The sequence below is a fragment of the Littorina saxatilis genome, linkage group LG7, assembly GCF_037325665.1.
Source record: "Littorina saxatilis isolate snail1 linkage group LG7, US_GU_Lsax_2.0, whole genome shotgun sequence".
In the NCBI taxonomy this organism is placed as follows: Eukaryota; Metazoa; Mollusca; class Gastropoda; order Littorinimorpha; family Littorinidae; genus Littorina; species Littorina saxatilis.
In genome coordinates, this window is record NC_090251.1 from 58,926,323 (window position 1) to 58,941,665 (window position 15,343).

Consider the following 15,343-nt stretch of genomic DNA (forward strand, 5'->3'; position numbering starts at 1 on the left):
CGTCAACAGCAGGTGGCCTTGGAGGGCGTCCTATCGTCTCCAGTCGGAGTGCAGTCCGGAGTTCCGCAGGGGACCGTCCTGGGTCCTCTCCTGTTTTTAGCCTTCATCAACGACCTCCCTGAATCCGTTCAGTTCAGCAGCGTCAAACTCTTTGCAGACGACTCCCTACTCTTCAAACGAATATCCTCTCCAGCGGACAGTCTGCAGCTCCAACAGGACCTATCCAGCCTCGAACAGTGGGAATCAACATGGCAGATGGAGTTCAACCCCAGCAAGTGCACCGTCATCCGCATTGCCCCGAACAAGAAGAAGCCCATCCTGCCAACTTCCTACAGCCTCCATGGACAGACTCTGGAAACAACACCATCCAGCAAGTACCTAGGGGTCTTAATCTCCGATGACCTGTCCTGGAGCAGCCACGTGCAAGCGACTGTCAACAAGGGCAACAGAACTGTGGGCTTCTTGCGGCGGAACTTCCGGGAGTGCACCACCACCGTCAGAGCTGCTACGTACAAGGCCATGGTCAGACCGGTCCTTGACTACGCCTCGCCAGTCTGGGACCCAATCTCTCAGAAAGACGTCACGGAGCTTGAAAAAGTCCAACGCAGAGCAGCCCGTTACGTCCACAACAACTACAGCGATCGGACCCCAGGCTGTGTGACCAGCATGCTGAAGACCCTCCAATGGGAACCACTCGCCGACAGAAGACTCGCCAACCGCCTCACTATGCTCTACAAGATCAACAACGGCATAGTCGACATCAACAAGGCCGAGTTCTACACCTCTGGCGACAGCCGCACCAGAGGAGCCCAGAGACTGTTCCAGGAGAGGGCATCCCATCCTGTTCTCTTCAACTCCTTTTTCCCCCGAACACTGCGTCAGTGGAACAAGCTCGACCCTAAGACCACAGTTGCTCCTTCACTGGAGTCCTTCCAAGCTGGTCTGGGTCGTACCCACGGACTTGCCTCGCTGACACAGTAACCCTGCAGCTCTTCGTGTAAATAGTTTTATACTTTTAACCATCTTCTCGGAGTTATTGGGTCACCCACCACCAGTAACCAATTACTCAGTACTCCGCCGCTGGACTACAGACGTTCGAATGAACCCAGTCCACATCAAGAAAGAAGAAGAAGAAGAAGAAGAAGGAGAAATTTGGCCTGGTTTCTGATTTTTTGCAAGAAATTCCGGCCTAAACTTAAGTGAAAGAGACCCATCTTTCTCAGTCGAAATATCTTTCGCTAACCCAGATAAAGCATGTACCTCGCTACCTCTACGAGACGTAGTGAGTAAGACTAGAAAAACGGCCTTGCGTGTCAAATTAGCCAGGCTGGCTGACTGAATTGGTTCGAACTCATCTGAAGCCAAATAACGCAAAACCAGCAACAAATCCCAGGCAGGGAGCTGAGACTTCGAGCGAGCGGCCTTAAGGGAGGCTCCCTTAATAACACTAGAGATGACTCCACTGAGTGTAATCTTGTGACCTAGTTGCCGTAGCGTTGAGGAGATAGCTGACCTTCTAACACGAAGGGAAGAGGAAGATCCACCCTGATCTGCTAGCCAGGCCAAATGATTGGCTACCTGCATAGATCTTGGTGACAGGGGTTTAACCCCGTTAAGTTCACACCATGTAACCCAGGACGACCAATGAGAGGAGTACACCGAGCTGGTTGACTCCCCATGGGCATGCTTCACAAACTTCAGAGTGGCAGAGGATGCACCTGCCTTACGCAGAGAGCTTCTGACAGAATCCATCCGTGTAGGTTTAGAACCTGAGGATTCTCGTGAGGGCGGCGATGCCTGACCGGGGTTGCAAGAGTTCTCCCTTTCCTATTGCGAGGGGAATAGGCGGTCGAACCGCCAGTCGCAGCAAGTCCGGGAACCAGTGCTGGCTTGGCCAAAAAGGGGCAACCAGAACCAGCGCTGGTCTCTCAAACTCGACTTTCCTCAACACCTTGCCCAACAGACAGAACGGAGGAAATGCGTAAGCTGTCAGGTTTGACCAGTTCAGTTCCAGAGCGTTCACTCCCCACGCCAGAGGATCTGGGAAGGGGGACACAAACAGTGGCAGCCTCGCAGAAAATCTTGTTGCGAACAAGTCGATCAAGGGCTTCTTGATCTGTACCCAGAGTCGCTGCAGGGACTGATGAGACAGAGTCCACTCTGAATGGACAACCTTGTCTCCCCTGCTCAGTGTGTCCGCAAGAACGTTCAAGCTGCCCCTCAGGTAAACCGCTGACAGCAGTATGTGCCGAGAATCGCACCAAGATAGAATGCGGCAAGCACTGTCTGAAAGACTGAGAGACCGTGTCCCGCCCTGCCTGTTTACATAAGATGCCACAGTCATAATGTCTGCGTGGAGCCTGACATGACTGTTCTTCAGGAAAGGCAGAAAAGCTTGGAGGGCCAAAGAAACTGCCTCCAACTCCAGAGCATTGATGAGCAGGGAGGACTGAGCCAAGTCCCAAACCCCTGACGCAATATGCTCTGCCAGGTGAGCTCCCCACCCCCTCAGAGAGGCGTCTGTGAAGACCTCGTTCTCTGGCAATGGGCAGACGATCAGAACTCCCTGAGACAACCACGGGAGCAGCCAGACCTGCGTAGTCAGAACAAACCAGGCCCCTAGAGCTATCTGGACATCCCATCCCTGGGATGACTGATCCCACCGAGCCTGTAGGGCTGCCTGGAAAGGCCTTTTGTGCACCCTGCCTAGTGGGATCAGAGTCGCCATCGACTCCATCTGATCAAGTACCGATGACAAAACCCGTACACTGGCCAGATTCTCTCCGTGAAGCGAGCGAATCAAGTCCTGGAGTTTGGTCACCCTTCTCTGAGAAGGGCGGACAGACCAATCTCGGGTGTCGAAATCCATCCCTAGATATGAGAACTTCTGGGATGGATCCAACTCCGACTTCGACAGGATTATCGAAAAGCCGAGCTGAGCTGCCTGACTAAGGACTTTCCGAGTAAGGACTCAGCAAAGATCTCTGTCCTGATGGAGGATCAGCCAATCGTCCAAGTACGCACGGAGGCGCACACCCTCTTTTCTCACCAGAGAGCAAAGTTGTCGTACGACTATGGTAAAGATCCATGGCGGGAGAGATAGGCCAAACGGGAGGGCCCTGAACTGGTAGGTCTTGTCTCCCCAGGGGAAGCGCAACCATTTCCTGTCTGTACATGCATCAGGACATGGAAATACGCATCTATTAAGTCCACTGACGTTGCCCAGTCCCCTGGACGCAGAGCCTCCCGTACTGAGGTCGGAGTTTCCATGGTGAATTTCACTACCCGAAGGAACTTGTTCAAAGTCGATAGATCCAACACCGGTCTCCATGCTCCCGAGGCTTTCGGCACTACAAAGAGTCTGCCGTAAAACCCCGTAAAGATCCGTGACTTCCTCTATTGCCCCCTTGAGGAGAAGGGCTGTCACTTCCCTTTGTACGGCGGCCCTTGCCTCTAAGTCTCTTGGAGCTCTGCAAGGCGGCATTATCCTGGTAAGAGGTGCCTTTTCCTCTGACCAGAGAAGTCGGAACCCCGAACGCACGATCCCAGTAACCCACTTGGTGTCCACCAGCTGCAGCCAGGAAGAGAGGGTCCTGGACGGGCCGCCCGCTACAACCAGTGCGGGGGCTACCGGGATGGGAGGTTCGGGGGAGCATCATTGGGGGTGAGGCTTGGGCCCCGACCCCCTAGAACCGCCAAAGGACTGTCCCCTCTTAGGGTAAGGCGCTCCGCGGCCCCTACCCTTCGAGGCACAAAACTGATTCTGTGTCTTACCGCCACCAGACGAAGAAGTCTGAGGCTTGTTTGACGACTGAGTCTGAAGCTTGTTCTGGCAAGATATGGCAAGATCCCTCGCATCCTGAGTCTCTTTCTGAAGAGTGTCTAGGGAAGACTGACCCAAAAGAGCACCCTCTGAGAACGGAGAAGTCTTCAGGCTCTCAAAAGTGGCCTTATCCCTAATCCTGGAGCCTGCCAAAAAAGCAGACCTCCTGGCAAGGACGGCATGGGCGTAGAGCTTAGCAGACAGAGACATCTGCTCTTTGGAAACCCTAGCCAGAGTGGTCAAAAGAGTGGTAACATCCACAGAGGAAGCGTCAAAGCGAACCTCGAATGGATCAAGTGAGGTAGCAATGGCCTCGACAAAGACCCTTGCAAAGATTAGGAAACAGAAGAGAGCTCCAACAGAGATCTTCCTGTCTCCTCCACAGCTGCAAGTGAAGCGTCAGTATATGGGACAGCCCTGTCCTTACTGTAGCCGTCTTCACGTAACACAGCAAGTTCCGGTAAAACCGGAAGTACAGCCGAAGGCAAAGCGAAAGAGTCAATCAAGTTGACAAGTTGCGGAACCAGCTTGCCATTCCGGAAACCGGAAGCAGCTTGCTCCCCAGCCTTCGCAAGCCAAGGGATGACAACGTCCGGAGCCTCGCTATGTTGCAACAACAGCGGAAACGGCGGACCATGTCTATTCTAGAAGACATTTGCCATCTCAAAGGCAATGGACGAAGACTCCCGGAAGCGGAAGTGAACCTTCTGTTCCTTCGCAGACCGGAAGTCGTCGAACGCGGAGAGAGGTAGAGGAAGCTTCGTCGTCCTCTCAACCACCCCTTCCGGGAAATACTTAAATGCCGTCTCAGCTGCCAGTGTCACTGCACCTGACAACTTGAACGGCACATTAAGTTGAGTGTCCTCCGCCGTAGCGGAAGCACCCTCGTCAGCCTCTCCGTCATGCTCAAAAACACATTCCGGAAGCTGACCCTCAGAGAGACTCGCATGGTCAATCCAAGAGTCAGCCACACCAACGACTTCCTGCCCCCCGGGCGGAAGAGGATAAGTCCGATCCCCGTAATGCTCTGAACGAGAGGGCTTTGACAAATCCTTACGCTGCACAGGGCCCTTCGACCCCACCAACCGGGCGCCGGAGCGCAGGGGTCAGCCAAGTTTTCAGGGCTATCGCTGCTCCATGAGCACGCTTCTTCCTCCTGTGAGCGCAACCCCCTTTCGCCGGAGAACCCGGCTACTCGTGGGGTAGACATACCTTTGACATGCCCAGGCACGTTCAGCAACAACACAAGGTGACCGTCACCATCCTTATTATTATTCTTATTATTCTTCTTATTATTATTATGGGGAGCTTATATAGCGCGAACCACAACTGTGCTCTCCGCGCTTTACATATTAATTTCTGCCGTTTGAAATGGAATTTTTTTACAGACAGACAGACATTTTTTACACACAATATATAACACATTCACATCGACCAGCAAACTTCAAGCCTATTAGGCGAACATTCACCTTTCACGGCCTATTATTCCAAGTCAAACGGGTATTTGGTGGACATTTTTATCTATGCCTATACAATTTTGCCAGGAAAGACCCTTTTGTCAATCGTGGGATCTTTAACACCCCAATGTAGTGTACACGAAGGGACCTCGGTTTTTCGTCTCATCCGAAGGGCCCTGCGCAGCAAGAACGTCAGCTTGAGTAACAAAAGCGGAAGCAGACGCGGAAGCGGAAGGTGAAGGCCGGATCCGAGCAAGCAATGACTCATCCGAAACACCGGAAGGAAGAGCGCGTAGTTCCGCCCTAGTAGAAGTCAATTCTGCAGCCAAAGTCGAAACCTGCAAACTCAAAGTAAGCAACAACGACGCAACATCCGAGGGCAACAAACCTGAACTAACAGGAGCCCCAGAATCAAAGACAGCTTTGTCAACATGGCTAACCTTGTCTTTAACCTTCAAAGGCAAAATGTCGGTCGGCGGATTATCAACAAGAACATCAATGCATATTTATTAGACGCCGGTTTTAGAACTGAGATAGCGGTTTGTCCGGCACTCTTATTCTTTCTAGATACTTTCTTAGCGGGAGAAGCTTCAGCAGTCAACTGTCTCGAGCTAGACTACCTCTTGGCGTTCTCGCCATAACAAAACGAACTCACAAAAATTTTTCTCTGAAAAATATTACAAGTCCGAAAATTGCGACCAAAATGTCGCCAATGTTTCAACAAACAAGAAAGACCTCACCCAAACAGCATCAGGTGAAGACAAAAGCTCAGCAGCGAACCAAGGGGCGAAGCCAAAGTCCAAAGACTAAGGGTAAAAGCTGAAAACAGCCAGAGCGTACATAGACAGCGACCAGTCCCTTGAAGCGCTGAGTGTGGAATGATACAAATGGCGGCGTATGCGCACGCATACGGAAGTCAGACTTGTTATTAGTCTGACCTTATGGGATGGGTCACTCTTTTTTAGAGTGGTCTCCCTTGTAATAATAATAATAATAATAATAACGATTACTTATATAGCGCGTAAACCTCGTGGTGACGAGCCCAGAGCGCTTTACACTTACACAATCATAATACAAACAAGGAAAGAGAACTAAATCCGAATAAATTCAAACATGGTCACACACACCCACACACGCACGCACACACACATGCACACACACACACACACACGCGCGCGCACACACTCACACACAATCTTTCTTTCGTCATTGTCAATGTTCAGGTAACCCGCAATGTCATTCCATGTACGCATACGTTATTCTAGTACAACACACACAGGCACATACACATCCTCATGAACGCCACACTTTAGTATATAATACACGTGGCAGCGCCGATGACTCACCGATCATGGGATCTCCTTCAGAGGTCTAACTTAAACATGTGTGTTTTGAGGGCTGTTCTAAAGGCAGATGGTGACTGGGAATCCCTAATGCTCCGGGGGATTTTCTCCCAGACAAGAGGTCCCTGGTACTTGAAGGATCTCTCAAATCCATAGTTAGTTGATTTTCTGTTTCTTTTTGGTTTACTAAGTACATTGGTATCTGTTGCAGAGCGAAGAGAGGAGAGGTTTGAATATTTTGATAACATCTCAGAGAGATAAGCAGGTCCTGTACCATGAAAGAAAGAGAAACAAATGCATGCAATTTTGTATTGAATACGACTTCTTACAGGCAGCCAGTGAAGGGATCTCAAAACAGGTGTGATGTGGTGTCTTTTAGGGGTCTTTGTGATTAATCTAGCGGAGTTGTTCTGTACTTTCTGCAGTTTTTCAATGAGATAGTCAAATGAACCAGAAAGAAGGGCATTTCCGTAATCTAGCCTTGAAAGAACGAGAGAGCAAATGAGGGTTTTTGTAGCATCGGAAGAAAGGCAGTGGCGTATGGAGCTAATTTTTCTCAGTTCATAGTAGGCATTTCTACAGACAGTGGAGACTTGTTGTTTGAAGCAGAGAGTTTCGTCGAAGATGACACCGAGGTTTCGTACTTGAGAAGCCAACTGAATATCAGTTCCAGCTATAGAGATTTGGGCAGGAAGGGATGGTTCTTTTTTAAGAGAAGGGGGTACAACTAGCATGATCTCGGTCTTGTCGTCATTAAGTTTCAATTTATTTTCGGTCATCCACAATTTCAAGTCAGAGATGCAGTTCTTAGTTGTCTCGATTGTGTTGGGGAGGTCAGTAATAGGGCCAGATTTTTGTAACTGAGTGTCATCAGCAAAGCTTTCATAGGAAACAGAGTGGCGAGAGATGACATTAGATATTGGTTTCGTGTACATGATGAATAGCACCGGGCCAAGTACAGATCCTTGGGGGACACCGAAAGTCAACGGGGATGGAGCAGATTGGAAGCCGTCAATGGAGACTATCTGAGAGCGGTCTGTGAGGTAGGACTTAAACCAAGCTAAGGCAGTGTGGCAAATACCAAAAGAATTGTGAAGTCTTGTCAGGAGAACGGAGTGGTCAATAGTGTCAAATGCTGCCGAGAGATCTAATAGAGAAAGGACAGACACATGCTTTTGATCGAGAGCTAAGAGAAGGTCATTTGCAACTTTGATGAGAGCGGTTTCTGTTGAGTGGCCAGCCCTATACGCGGACTGATGGGGGTCGAGGAGCTTGTTCTGGGTGAGGTGCCCAATGATCTGAGAGAGAACTATCTTTTCAAGTAATTTCGAGAAAAAAGGAAGATTTGAGACGGGTCTGAAGTTTTTTAGGCAGTTAGGGTCTAGGGAAGGTTTTTTAAGCAGAGGGCGGACTACCGCCGATTTGTATACAGATGGGAAGATCCCGGTGGCCAGCGAGTCATTGACGATACCGGTAATGCATGGAACTAGCGCATCAATACACTGGTTGAGAATGCACGAGGGCAATGGGTCAAGCTCACATGTCTTACGGTTGGATTCAGCAATTTTTTTCTCTGACAAAACATTCTGACACATGGTGAAAACCCGAGAAAGATGTTCCTGAGAATTTTTTCTCTGTGAATTTGCTGGTGGTAGAGGTTAGCTGAGAGTCAAGTTCTTCTCGTATTGTCTGTACTTTAATTCTAAAGTAATCGGAAAATTCACAGGGTAGACGACTTGGAGTGTATATGGTCGGGAGAGGACAGTTTTTCTCTTTACCAAGCAGACTATTTGTGACAGAATACAGCTGCTTCATAGTCTTAGCTGCGAGTACCTGGGCTGAGTTATATGCAGTTTTGGCAGCTTCAACAAAGCGATTAACCTGGTGTTTAGCTCTGTTAAAAATCTCTGTGTCGATGTACGTGCTCGACGGTCGCAGCATGCGGCGTTCAGCTCTGCGTCGCTCCTGCTTCAGTGGCCGCAGCTCATCAGCGACAGCGCTATACCATTCACATGAAGACCGCGACGACACCTTGCGACGTCTTGGCGGGGCATGCGAATCTAGAGCATCTTTGAGATACTGGTCGAGTTGATGAGCGGCGGGATGGACGGAAGAGTTGATGGAGGCCAGCATGTCCTCTGTCAGGGCAGCAACATCAACAGCGGCGATATTCCTTCTCATGACGAAGGTAGGGCGATGTTCAGGTTTAGGGAGAAATAAGTCCAGTACAGCACAGTAGTGATCCGAGGGTAGAGTGTAATCCATAGTCAAAGACTTGATGATCGATTCATCATCTCGGCAAACAACCCAATCCAAGGTGTGTCCGTTGCGCTGTGTTGGAACGGTGATGGTTTGGGAGAGTTTGAATACGTTGAGAATGTCCCACATATCCTCAGTGAGGGGATGGCGCGCATCATCGAACCAGACGTTGACGTCACCGACGATGAGCAATTTGCCCCTAAGCCCATTGCAGTACTCCAGAAAATCCGGGAACTCGTTTTTAAACTGCATATGTGTGAGCTTGTTCTTACGGCTAGGTGGGGGGCGGTAGATGACGAAGAGGTGAAGGGTGTCAGATGGAAGGACAAGAGTCAGCTCAACGAGCTCAAAAGACGGGTGGGGGAAGTTGAAGTCTGTTTTTGGTTTGATGTTAGGGAGAAGGGATTCCTTGATGATAATTGCAATCCCACCTCCTACGCGCCCTTCCCGAGAGTAACCAAGGGGACGCGTACAGCGTTACCAGCACTGAACTTAGAGTTAATTGCTATATGGTCAGGAATCTGTCAAGGTGTCCAAATGCAAAAATCCTGTTCTGGATACTTTTATTACTTTGTATTTTGTTCTGTTTTTAAATGACTACAATATAAACAATACAGTTATGAAGTATTCCTCATGCAGATTCTATCCATACCAAAATCATGTCTGTCAGTCGTCTGGATGCTGAGAAAATTGACTTTGTTCAAGAAATAAAGCACCTTTTTGGGCACACAAGGCGTTACGCGAAACGCATGGTATTTGGCTGTGATTCAAGAAAATAGTCCTTTGAATCACAGCCAAATATTCACAGAAAACACCAGAATCATATCATTTGCTGAAACTCATGGCGTCATTTCCTGACCTACGTTACGACTGAAGATGGTTTTTACTTAATTGTCGAGCCTGCAAAGCTTTGTCACAAACTTACACACCGCGGATGGCGACAATGTAGTGTCGGAAGGATATCGAGTGCAAACAGTCTCTCAAAGCGCGAAGTTTAGCGGAACAAAGCAGCCAAGAAGTTTTCGTATCCTCTGATCGTCGATGTTCGACATTCATCAAGTACTTAAAATGGGTAATCTGAATGCAACAGGAACTTTCAACAAATACAGCAAACTCTGACGAATTGTGTATTGTGTAGTTATTTTGGGTCAGATGGGTTTTGCCGGCAGGAAAGGCCAAACAGTGCAGATTCATGTCTGTCGCACAGGAACCGAAAGTGGTTCAAGCATTTCGTTTCTGTGTTGCGACATTCACCTTAGTTTTGTTCCAAATGTCATTTTTTTACCAATATTAGTTGAAGTCCTTACCTTTCATAACTAGAATGTGTTGGGTAGAACACAAAAATACTGCAGAACTGATAAAAAATGCACAAAGGATTGAAGGCTTAGGTGGTTTAAGGTTGGAATTTGGTTTCCATGTTACAACATTCATCACGTAAATACAACACTTTAAAACGTCTCTTATTCAGCAACCAATTACTCTTTTTGTCTAATTTTTGCATTATTATGTATAGCAAACAATAGACTTCATAGTAAAAACAATTATTTTGTATTTCTTGACACTTTATTTTTTACTTTGTATGTAACACTTTGGACCACCATTTCTGAGAATGACCCATATAATTTATTATGACCATAGCATAATTACAAAATTATGTATTTGCTCATAGTCATACACGTAATTTAAAAAAATAAAGTCAATGAATGATACATTTAAGTCGTACACTTTTTCTCTTTGTGCTTTAAGTCTTCCTCACACAAGTGTGTGCCACTGCTACATTTGATGCTATTGCTAGGTTACAACTTACAATTACATGTTTCTGAATAACATTAACAGAAAAACTGACAAGCTCTGGAGTTTTCTGAAGCACCTAGACCTCTATTTCAAGTCCACTGTTGTCCTCAGGTCTCGGTGGGTTTTTTTCTGACGCATTATTCTGTTTGACCATCCAATGTTTTGACATACATAGGACTAGGAGGTCTTGTCGGACATTTGGGCCAATACATATCATTATCACTCCGGGTCCAACTGACCTATTGTGTTCTGAGAACAACACTGTCAGTCAATAGGTTGGTTTCTTTAGTACTGTTGCCATCCAATACAAGCAGAACTGTCAACAACGCGACCCTGAAGAAAACAGTGTATCAAGCAGGATCAGCTCAGGTAATTAATGCATCAGGATAGGATGAATGCCACACCTACTTTCTTCAGTAATCAACAAGGAAACTGTCAGTTTGTGTTTACAGCCTGAAAGTTACATGAGTTTTAAAAATGGGTCCTGAACCAACTAACTAGTCTACATTTACACATGTGTCACACAACGACGAAAGTGAACACACCGCACTCAACAACACCACGGTGTAGCTTAGAACCATGACCCTTGCACCAGCGTTGCTCGCGTGCATTTGTTTACATTAGCACTGCTGCATCAGACAATGCCAAATCGCGCACATAACTCACGCTGTGAATCACAGGTTTATAATGACCCTGAAGACATGCAAAACTTACTTAACCGACGACATCTATGGATATTTTGTCGAAAAAAATCGTCATAATGATAATAGAGAAATTCATTCCTCCGGACGTGTGCAGAACACAAGGTGGAGATCCAATCAAAACTGACGAATCTCACAAGATCGGGAGCTAAAATCCGGAAAACAGCACTAACGAATATTACTTAAGGGTTAAACTTACCTGAAGCAAGTGATTATTACAGACAAATCGACAGAGTTGGCGCATTATTTATCGGTTTCTTTCCAAGATGACGAGGAGTCCATTTCACTTGCCGCCATCTTGAAATGTACTACCCATCATACCTTGCGGCAAATATGGCTCGCAAGATGGATGAATGGACGGGCATGCTGCATCACATTATCGAGCGTTTCAATACGGTTGAGCGTTCATAACATTGTTGTTAGGCCGGTGTGTTGTGTCTCGTTTTGCCATTTCAGCTGTGATTTGATTCCAAGGGTACACATTTTCTATCACGAAGTGATTTTCAGCCTGCCGGATAGCGGGGGCGCTCGTGCAGCTTCTCGGAAAATGGACGGTGAGGGCTGATTCTATGAAATTGATTCCTATTCATTTTCAGTTTATGTCTTATGCATGCTTTGCTAATTATTAGATGCACTTTCACTGAAACGTAGTTATTCTTCCTGTTGATTTATGCCAGTGAACTGTTTTGTTGCAGAAATAAAGTCCTGGTGGGAAGTGCCTGGCATTGCGCATTTTTGCTCCCTCTTCAAAACTGCTTTCGATCTCACTGATTTTGACATCGAGGTAGGACTAAATTATCTATAGATATGAACGACAATAATGCATGTTAAGACTTGGATTATGATACTTTTCTGACATCTATTGGTTGAATGCTTGGATAAGTTGTTTTATTCTCTGGATGTGCAACAATCCGGAAAGGGGAATTGATTAACTGTACGTGCCTTTAGTTTAAATATGTGTGTGGTGGTTGCTTGTACAGCCGAGTTATTCAGAACATGGTTTACCTTGCAGTCTCATTTGGGGTTTTCTTGCAGACATTGGGGTGAATTTATTTGATGTTTACAATGTCTGTTTCATTTATGATTAAAAAAAATGTACAGTACCCCTGCAGATTTCTTATTAATATAACGGGTTACTACAGTTCTTTGCATTGAAACTGATTGCAGAGTACTCATTTCAACATTTGTTAAAAACATAAGAACTTAAGAAGGGGGGAAACAATTATTATTTCAGGTAGACAAATGTCCACCGTTTTTATGTATTTTGTTTCTACACAGAAGCTTTTATTTGTGTGGGGTAGACTAGTTGCTGACAGTTGTCAAGTTTATGGACTAGTAGTAGTATTTGTAAACTTTTTCACAGATCAGAGGTTATTTCCCTTTGGCAATTGACGTCAGTCTACTTTGAACTGAACATGGGGCAATTCCAACGTAACTGACGTGGCATTCACACACGTTTAACTTAACCCAAACTTATAAGATAAACATTTATTGATCCCACAATGATGTTTTGCAATCCAACTCTGGCCAATGTATGTATGTATGATAAGATCTGGTAAAAAGTATAAAAAAACATTTTACTGCGGCCATTTATAAGAGCGTAACTGACGTGGCAAAAATTATCACTTGATTTCAGATGGCTACATACAAATCAGAAATTCTGTGAAGTGTTTCAAGTTAGACTCTCAAACTTTTCTGTATCTAAGCATGAAATACTGTTCTTGAAAATAGCATAAAAGCATAAACCAAGAAAATCAACAGATCTTCACAAATTTGAAATGAAATTGTAACTGACGTGGCGGCTGTGAACGTAACTGACGTGTCCTGTGAAAACAAAAACGTAAAATCAGTTGTAAAGCTTAATGAAAACAAACTGAACACATAAAATGGATTGTTTTGACTTTTAATTAGAAGCAACATGAAAATTGAACATATCTTTCATTCATACTTATGATTCCAATAACAAAAATTCAAAATGTTCCAACGTAACTGACGTGGCATTCACACACGTTTAACTTAACCCAAACTTATAAGAAAAACATTATTGATCCCACAATGATGTTTTGCAATCCAACTCTGGCCAATGTATGTATGTATGATGAGATGTGGCAAAAAGTATCATTTAAAACATTTTACTGCGGCCATTTATAAGAGCGTAACTGATGTGGCAAAAATTATCACTTGATTTCAGATGGCTAGATACAAATCAGAAATTCTGTGTCAAAGTGTTTCAAGTTAGACTCTCAAACTTTTCTGTATCTTAGTATGAAATACTGTTCTTGAAAATGGCATAAAAGCATAAACCAAGAAAATCAACAGATCTTCACAAATTTGAAATGAAATTGTAACTGACGTGGCGGCTGTGAACGTAACTGACGTGTCCTGTGAAAACAAAAACGTAAAATCAGTTGTAAAGCTTAAGGAAAACAAACTGAACACATAAAATGGATTGTTTTGACTTTTAATTAGAAGCAACATGGAAATTGAACATATCTTTCATTCATACTTATATGATTTCAATAACAAAAATTCAAAATGTAGACTTTCTTTGCTACACTAAAGAAAAGATTGAAATCAAAAATGACTCGTCAGGAAAAAAATAAATTAACAGAGATTGGTACTATTATCATTACTATGAGAACTAAAATGAATAAGCATTTTGTAAACTGAAATTAACTTTAAAACCTGAGAAAATGATGAAACGTTTGAAAAAAAAAGGATGTAGTTGACGTGAACTCGCTAATTATCCATCATAACTACAACTTCAGCAAGGATTCTGCGAGATTGCATTGCACACTGACTGGAACACTGACAACCATTCTCATGAGGCTTTGCTGTCTGATCAAACAAGAACTTAATAAATCCAGTAAACTTCAACAGTTTCGTCCATCACAGCTTAAATTTTATGTGATCAAAAAGTCTTCCAGTTTTCAAAGACCTGTTTCTCGTCCATCACGGTAAATGTAACAGAAAGTCTTCCTGTTTTTGAAGGTTTCTCAAATCTTTTATTTTAGAGTTGAAAACCTGTCCTGAATATCCTTCACAGATGAGCATGTGAACTTTCCACAACCTTGGAGTTCAACTGGCCCAAAGAACACATTTGTGTGAAAGACTTGGTCAGAATCATCTTTTTTTGGCCAGTAAAAATGCAGCTCTCCATCTTCAGACATTTGATGAAGAAATTTCATTGAAAAGAACCCCGATTTCTTTCCATCGCCAAGAACTCGACCAATGTAAAACCGATCAACATAATCAACTGCATAGTATTGTTCAGGTTTTATTTCTTTTTCGTGACAGAGATTTCCTTTCAGTGCTTTTTACACTTTCCGACTTTCTTCTTTGTAGCGTCCACTTCTTCCTGCATCTTTTTTGTTGCTCCTTGTTTTTCTCCTTGACTTTATCTTTTGCTTCTTCAGACAAACGTTGTCTGTACAGCTGCATGCGCTGCGCTGCTGTCTTTGGTGGCATAGCTCAATCTCAAGAAGATAAAATATAATTTGTTAGTCACTTGGAATGCTGATGATTCAAGAGTAGGCTGGATTTTCTTCCATGGATACATTGTTGAAACATAGTCTGAAACTAACTCAGCATAATTTATTTAAATGTGAACAGATTACAAACTAAAATCTGCTCTATTTCCATGTCAATTATGTTCAAGTGCCACGTCAGTTACACCAATGCCACGTCAGTTACATTGAAATGCCACGTCAGTTACATTGAAATGCCACATCAGTTACAACAAATCTTGGTACATTTAGGCTTTCTATATTCCTTGGGTGAATATTCAAGAATACCCAAAATTTTGATTTTAATGTTCCATTCCTTAGTTCAGGATTAAAACAAACACTATCAAAACGTAACTGACGTGTCTTTCACCTGGAGTGATCTTTCCTATCCAATTTTGCCAACAATAAAGCTAGCAAATCTAAACTAAGTATGCTTTATTGAAAGGATAGACTGTCTGTT

At 44.8% G+C, this 15,343-nt stretch overlaps 3 protein-coding genes across 8 annotated transcripts in view; 1 reads left to right on the plus strand and 2 right to left on the minus strand.

Moving 5' to 3' along the window:
* Positions 1 to 11,692, minus strand: part of LOC138970266 (glutamine and serine-rich protein 1-like) — a gene marked incomplete at its 3' end in the record, with an annotated part of 75,050 nt that extends 63,358 nt beyond the window's left edge. Inside the window, exon 1 of the mRNA XM_070342762.1 lies at positions 11,577 to 11,692. The remainder of the gene's footprint in view (positions 1 to 11,576) is intronic.
* LOC138970267 (uncharacterized) lies at positions 1,763 to 3,484 on the minus strand. Its single transcript, XM_070342763.1, has 2 exons — positions 3,218 to 3,484; positions 1,763 to 2,737 (listed from the first exon to the last, which is right to left on the minus strand). The coding sequence occupies exons 1-2, from the start codon at positions 3,482 to 3,484 to the stop codon at positions 1,763 to 1,765; spliced, it is 1,242 nt and encodes a 413-aa protein (XP_070198864.1).
* Positions 11,693 to 11,726: 34 nt separating the features above from the next.
* Positions 11,727 to 15,343, plus strand: part of LOC138971916 (remodeling and spacing factor 1-like) — a 129,464-nt gene continuing 125,847 nt past the window's right edge. For all 6 annotated transcript variants that reach the window (XR_011457423.1, XR_011457426.1, XR_011457425.1 and 3 more), the window contains exons 1-2: positions 11,727 to 11,931; positions 12,073 to 12,161. Coding sequence is in view for 1 of the 6 variants with exons in the window: in XM_070344762.1 (XP_070200863.1) it covers positions 11,727 to 11,931; positions 12,073 to 12,161 (294 nt within the window). In the remaining 5 variants the exon portion in view is untranslated. The remainder of the gene's footprint in view (positions 11,932 to 12,072; positions 12,162 to 15,343) is intronic.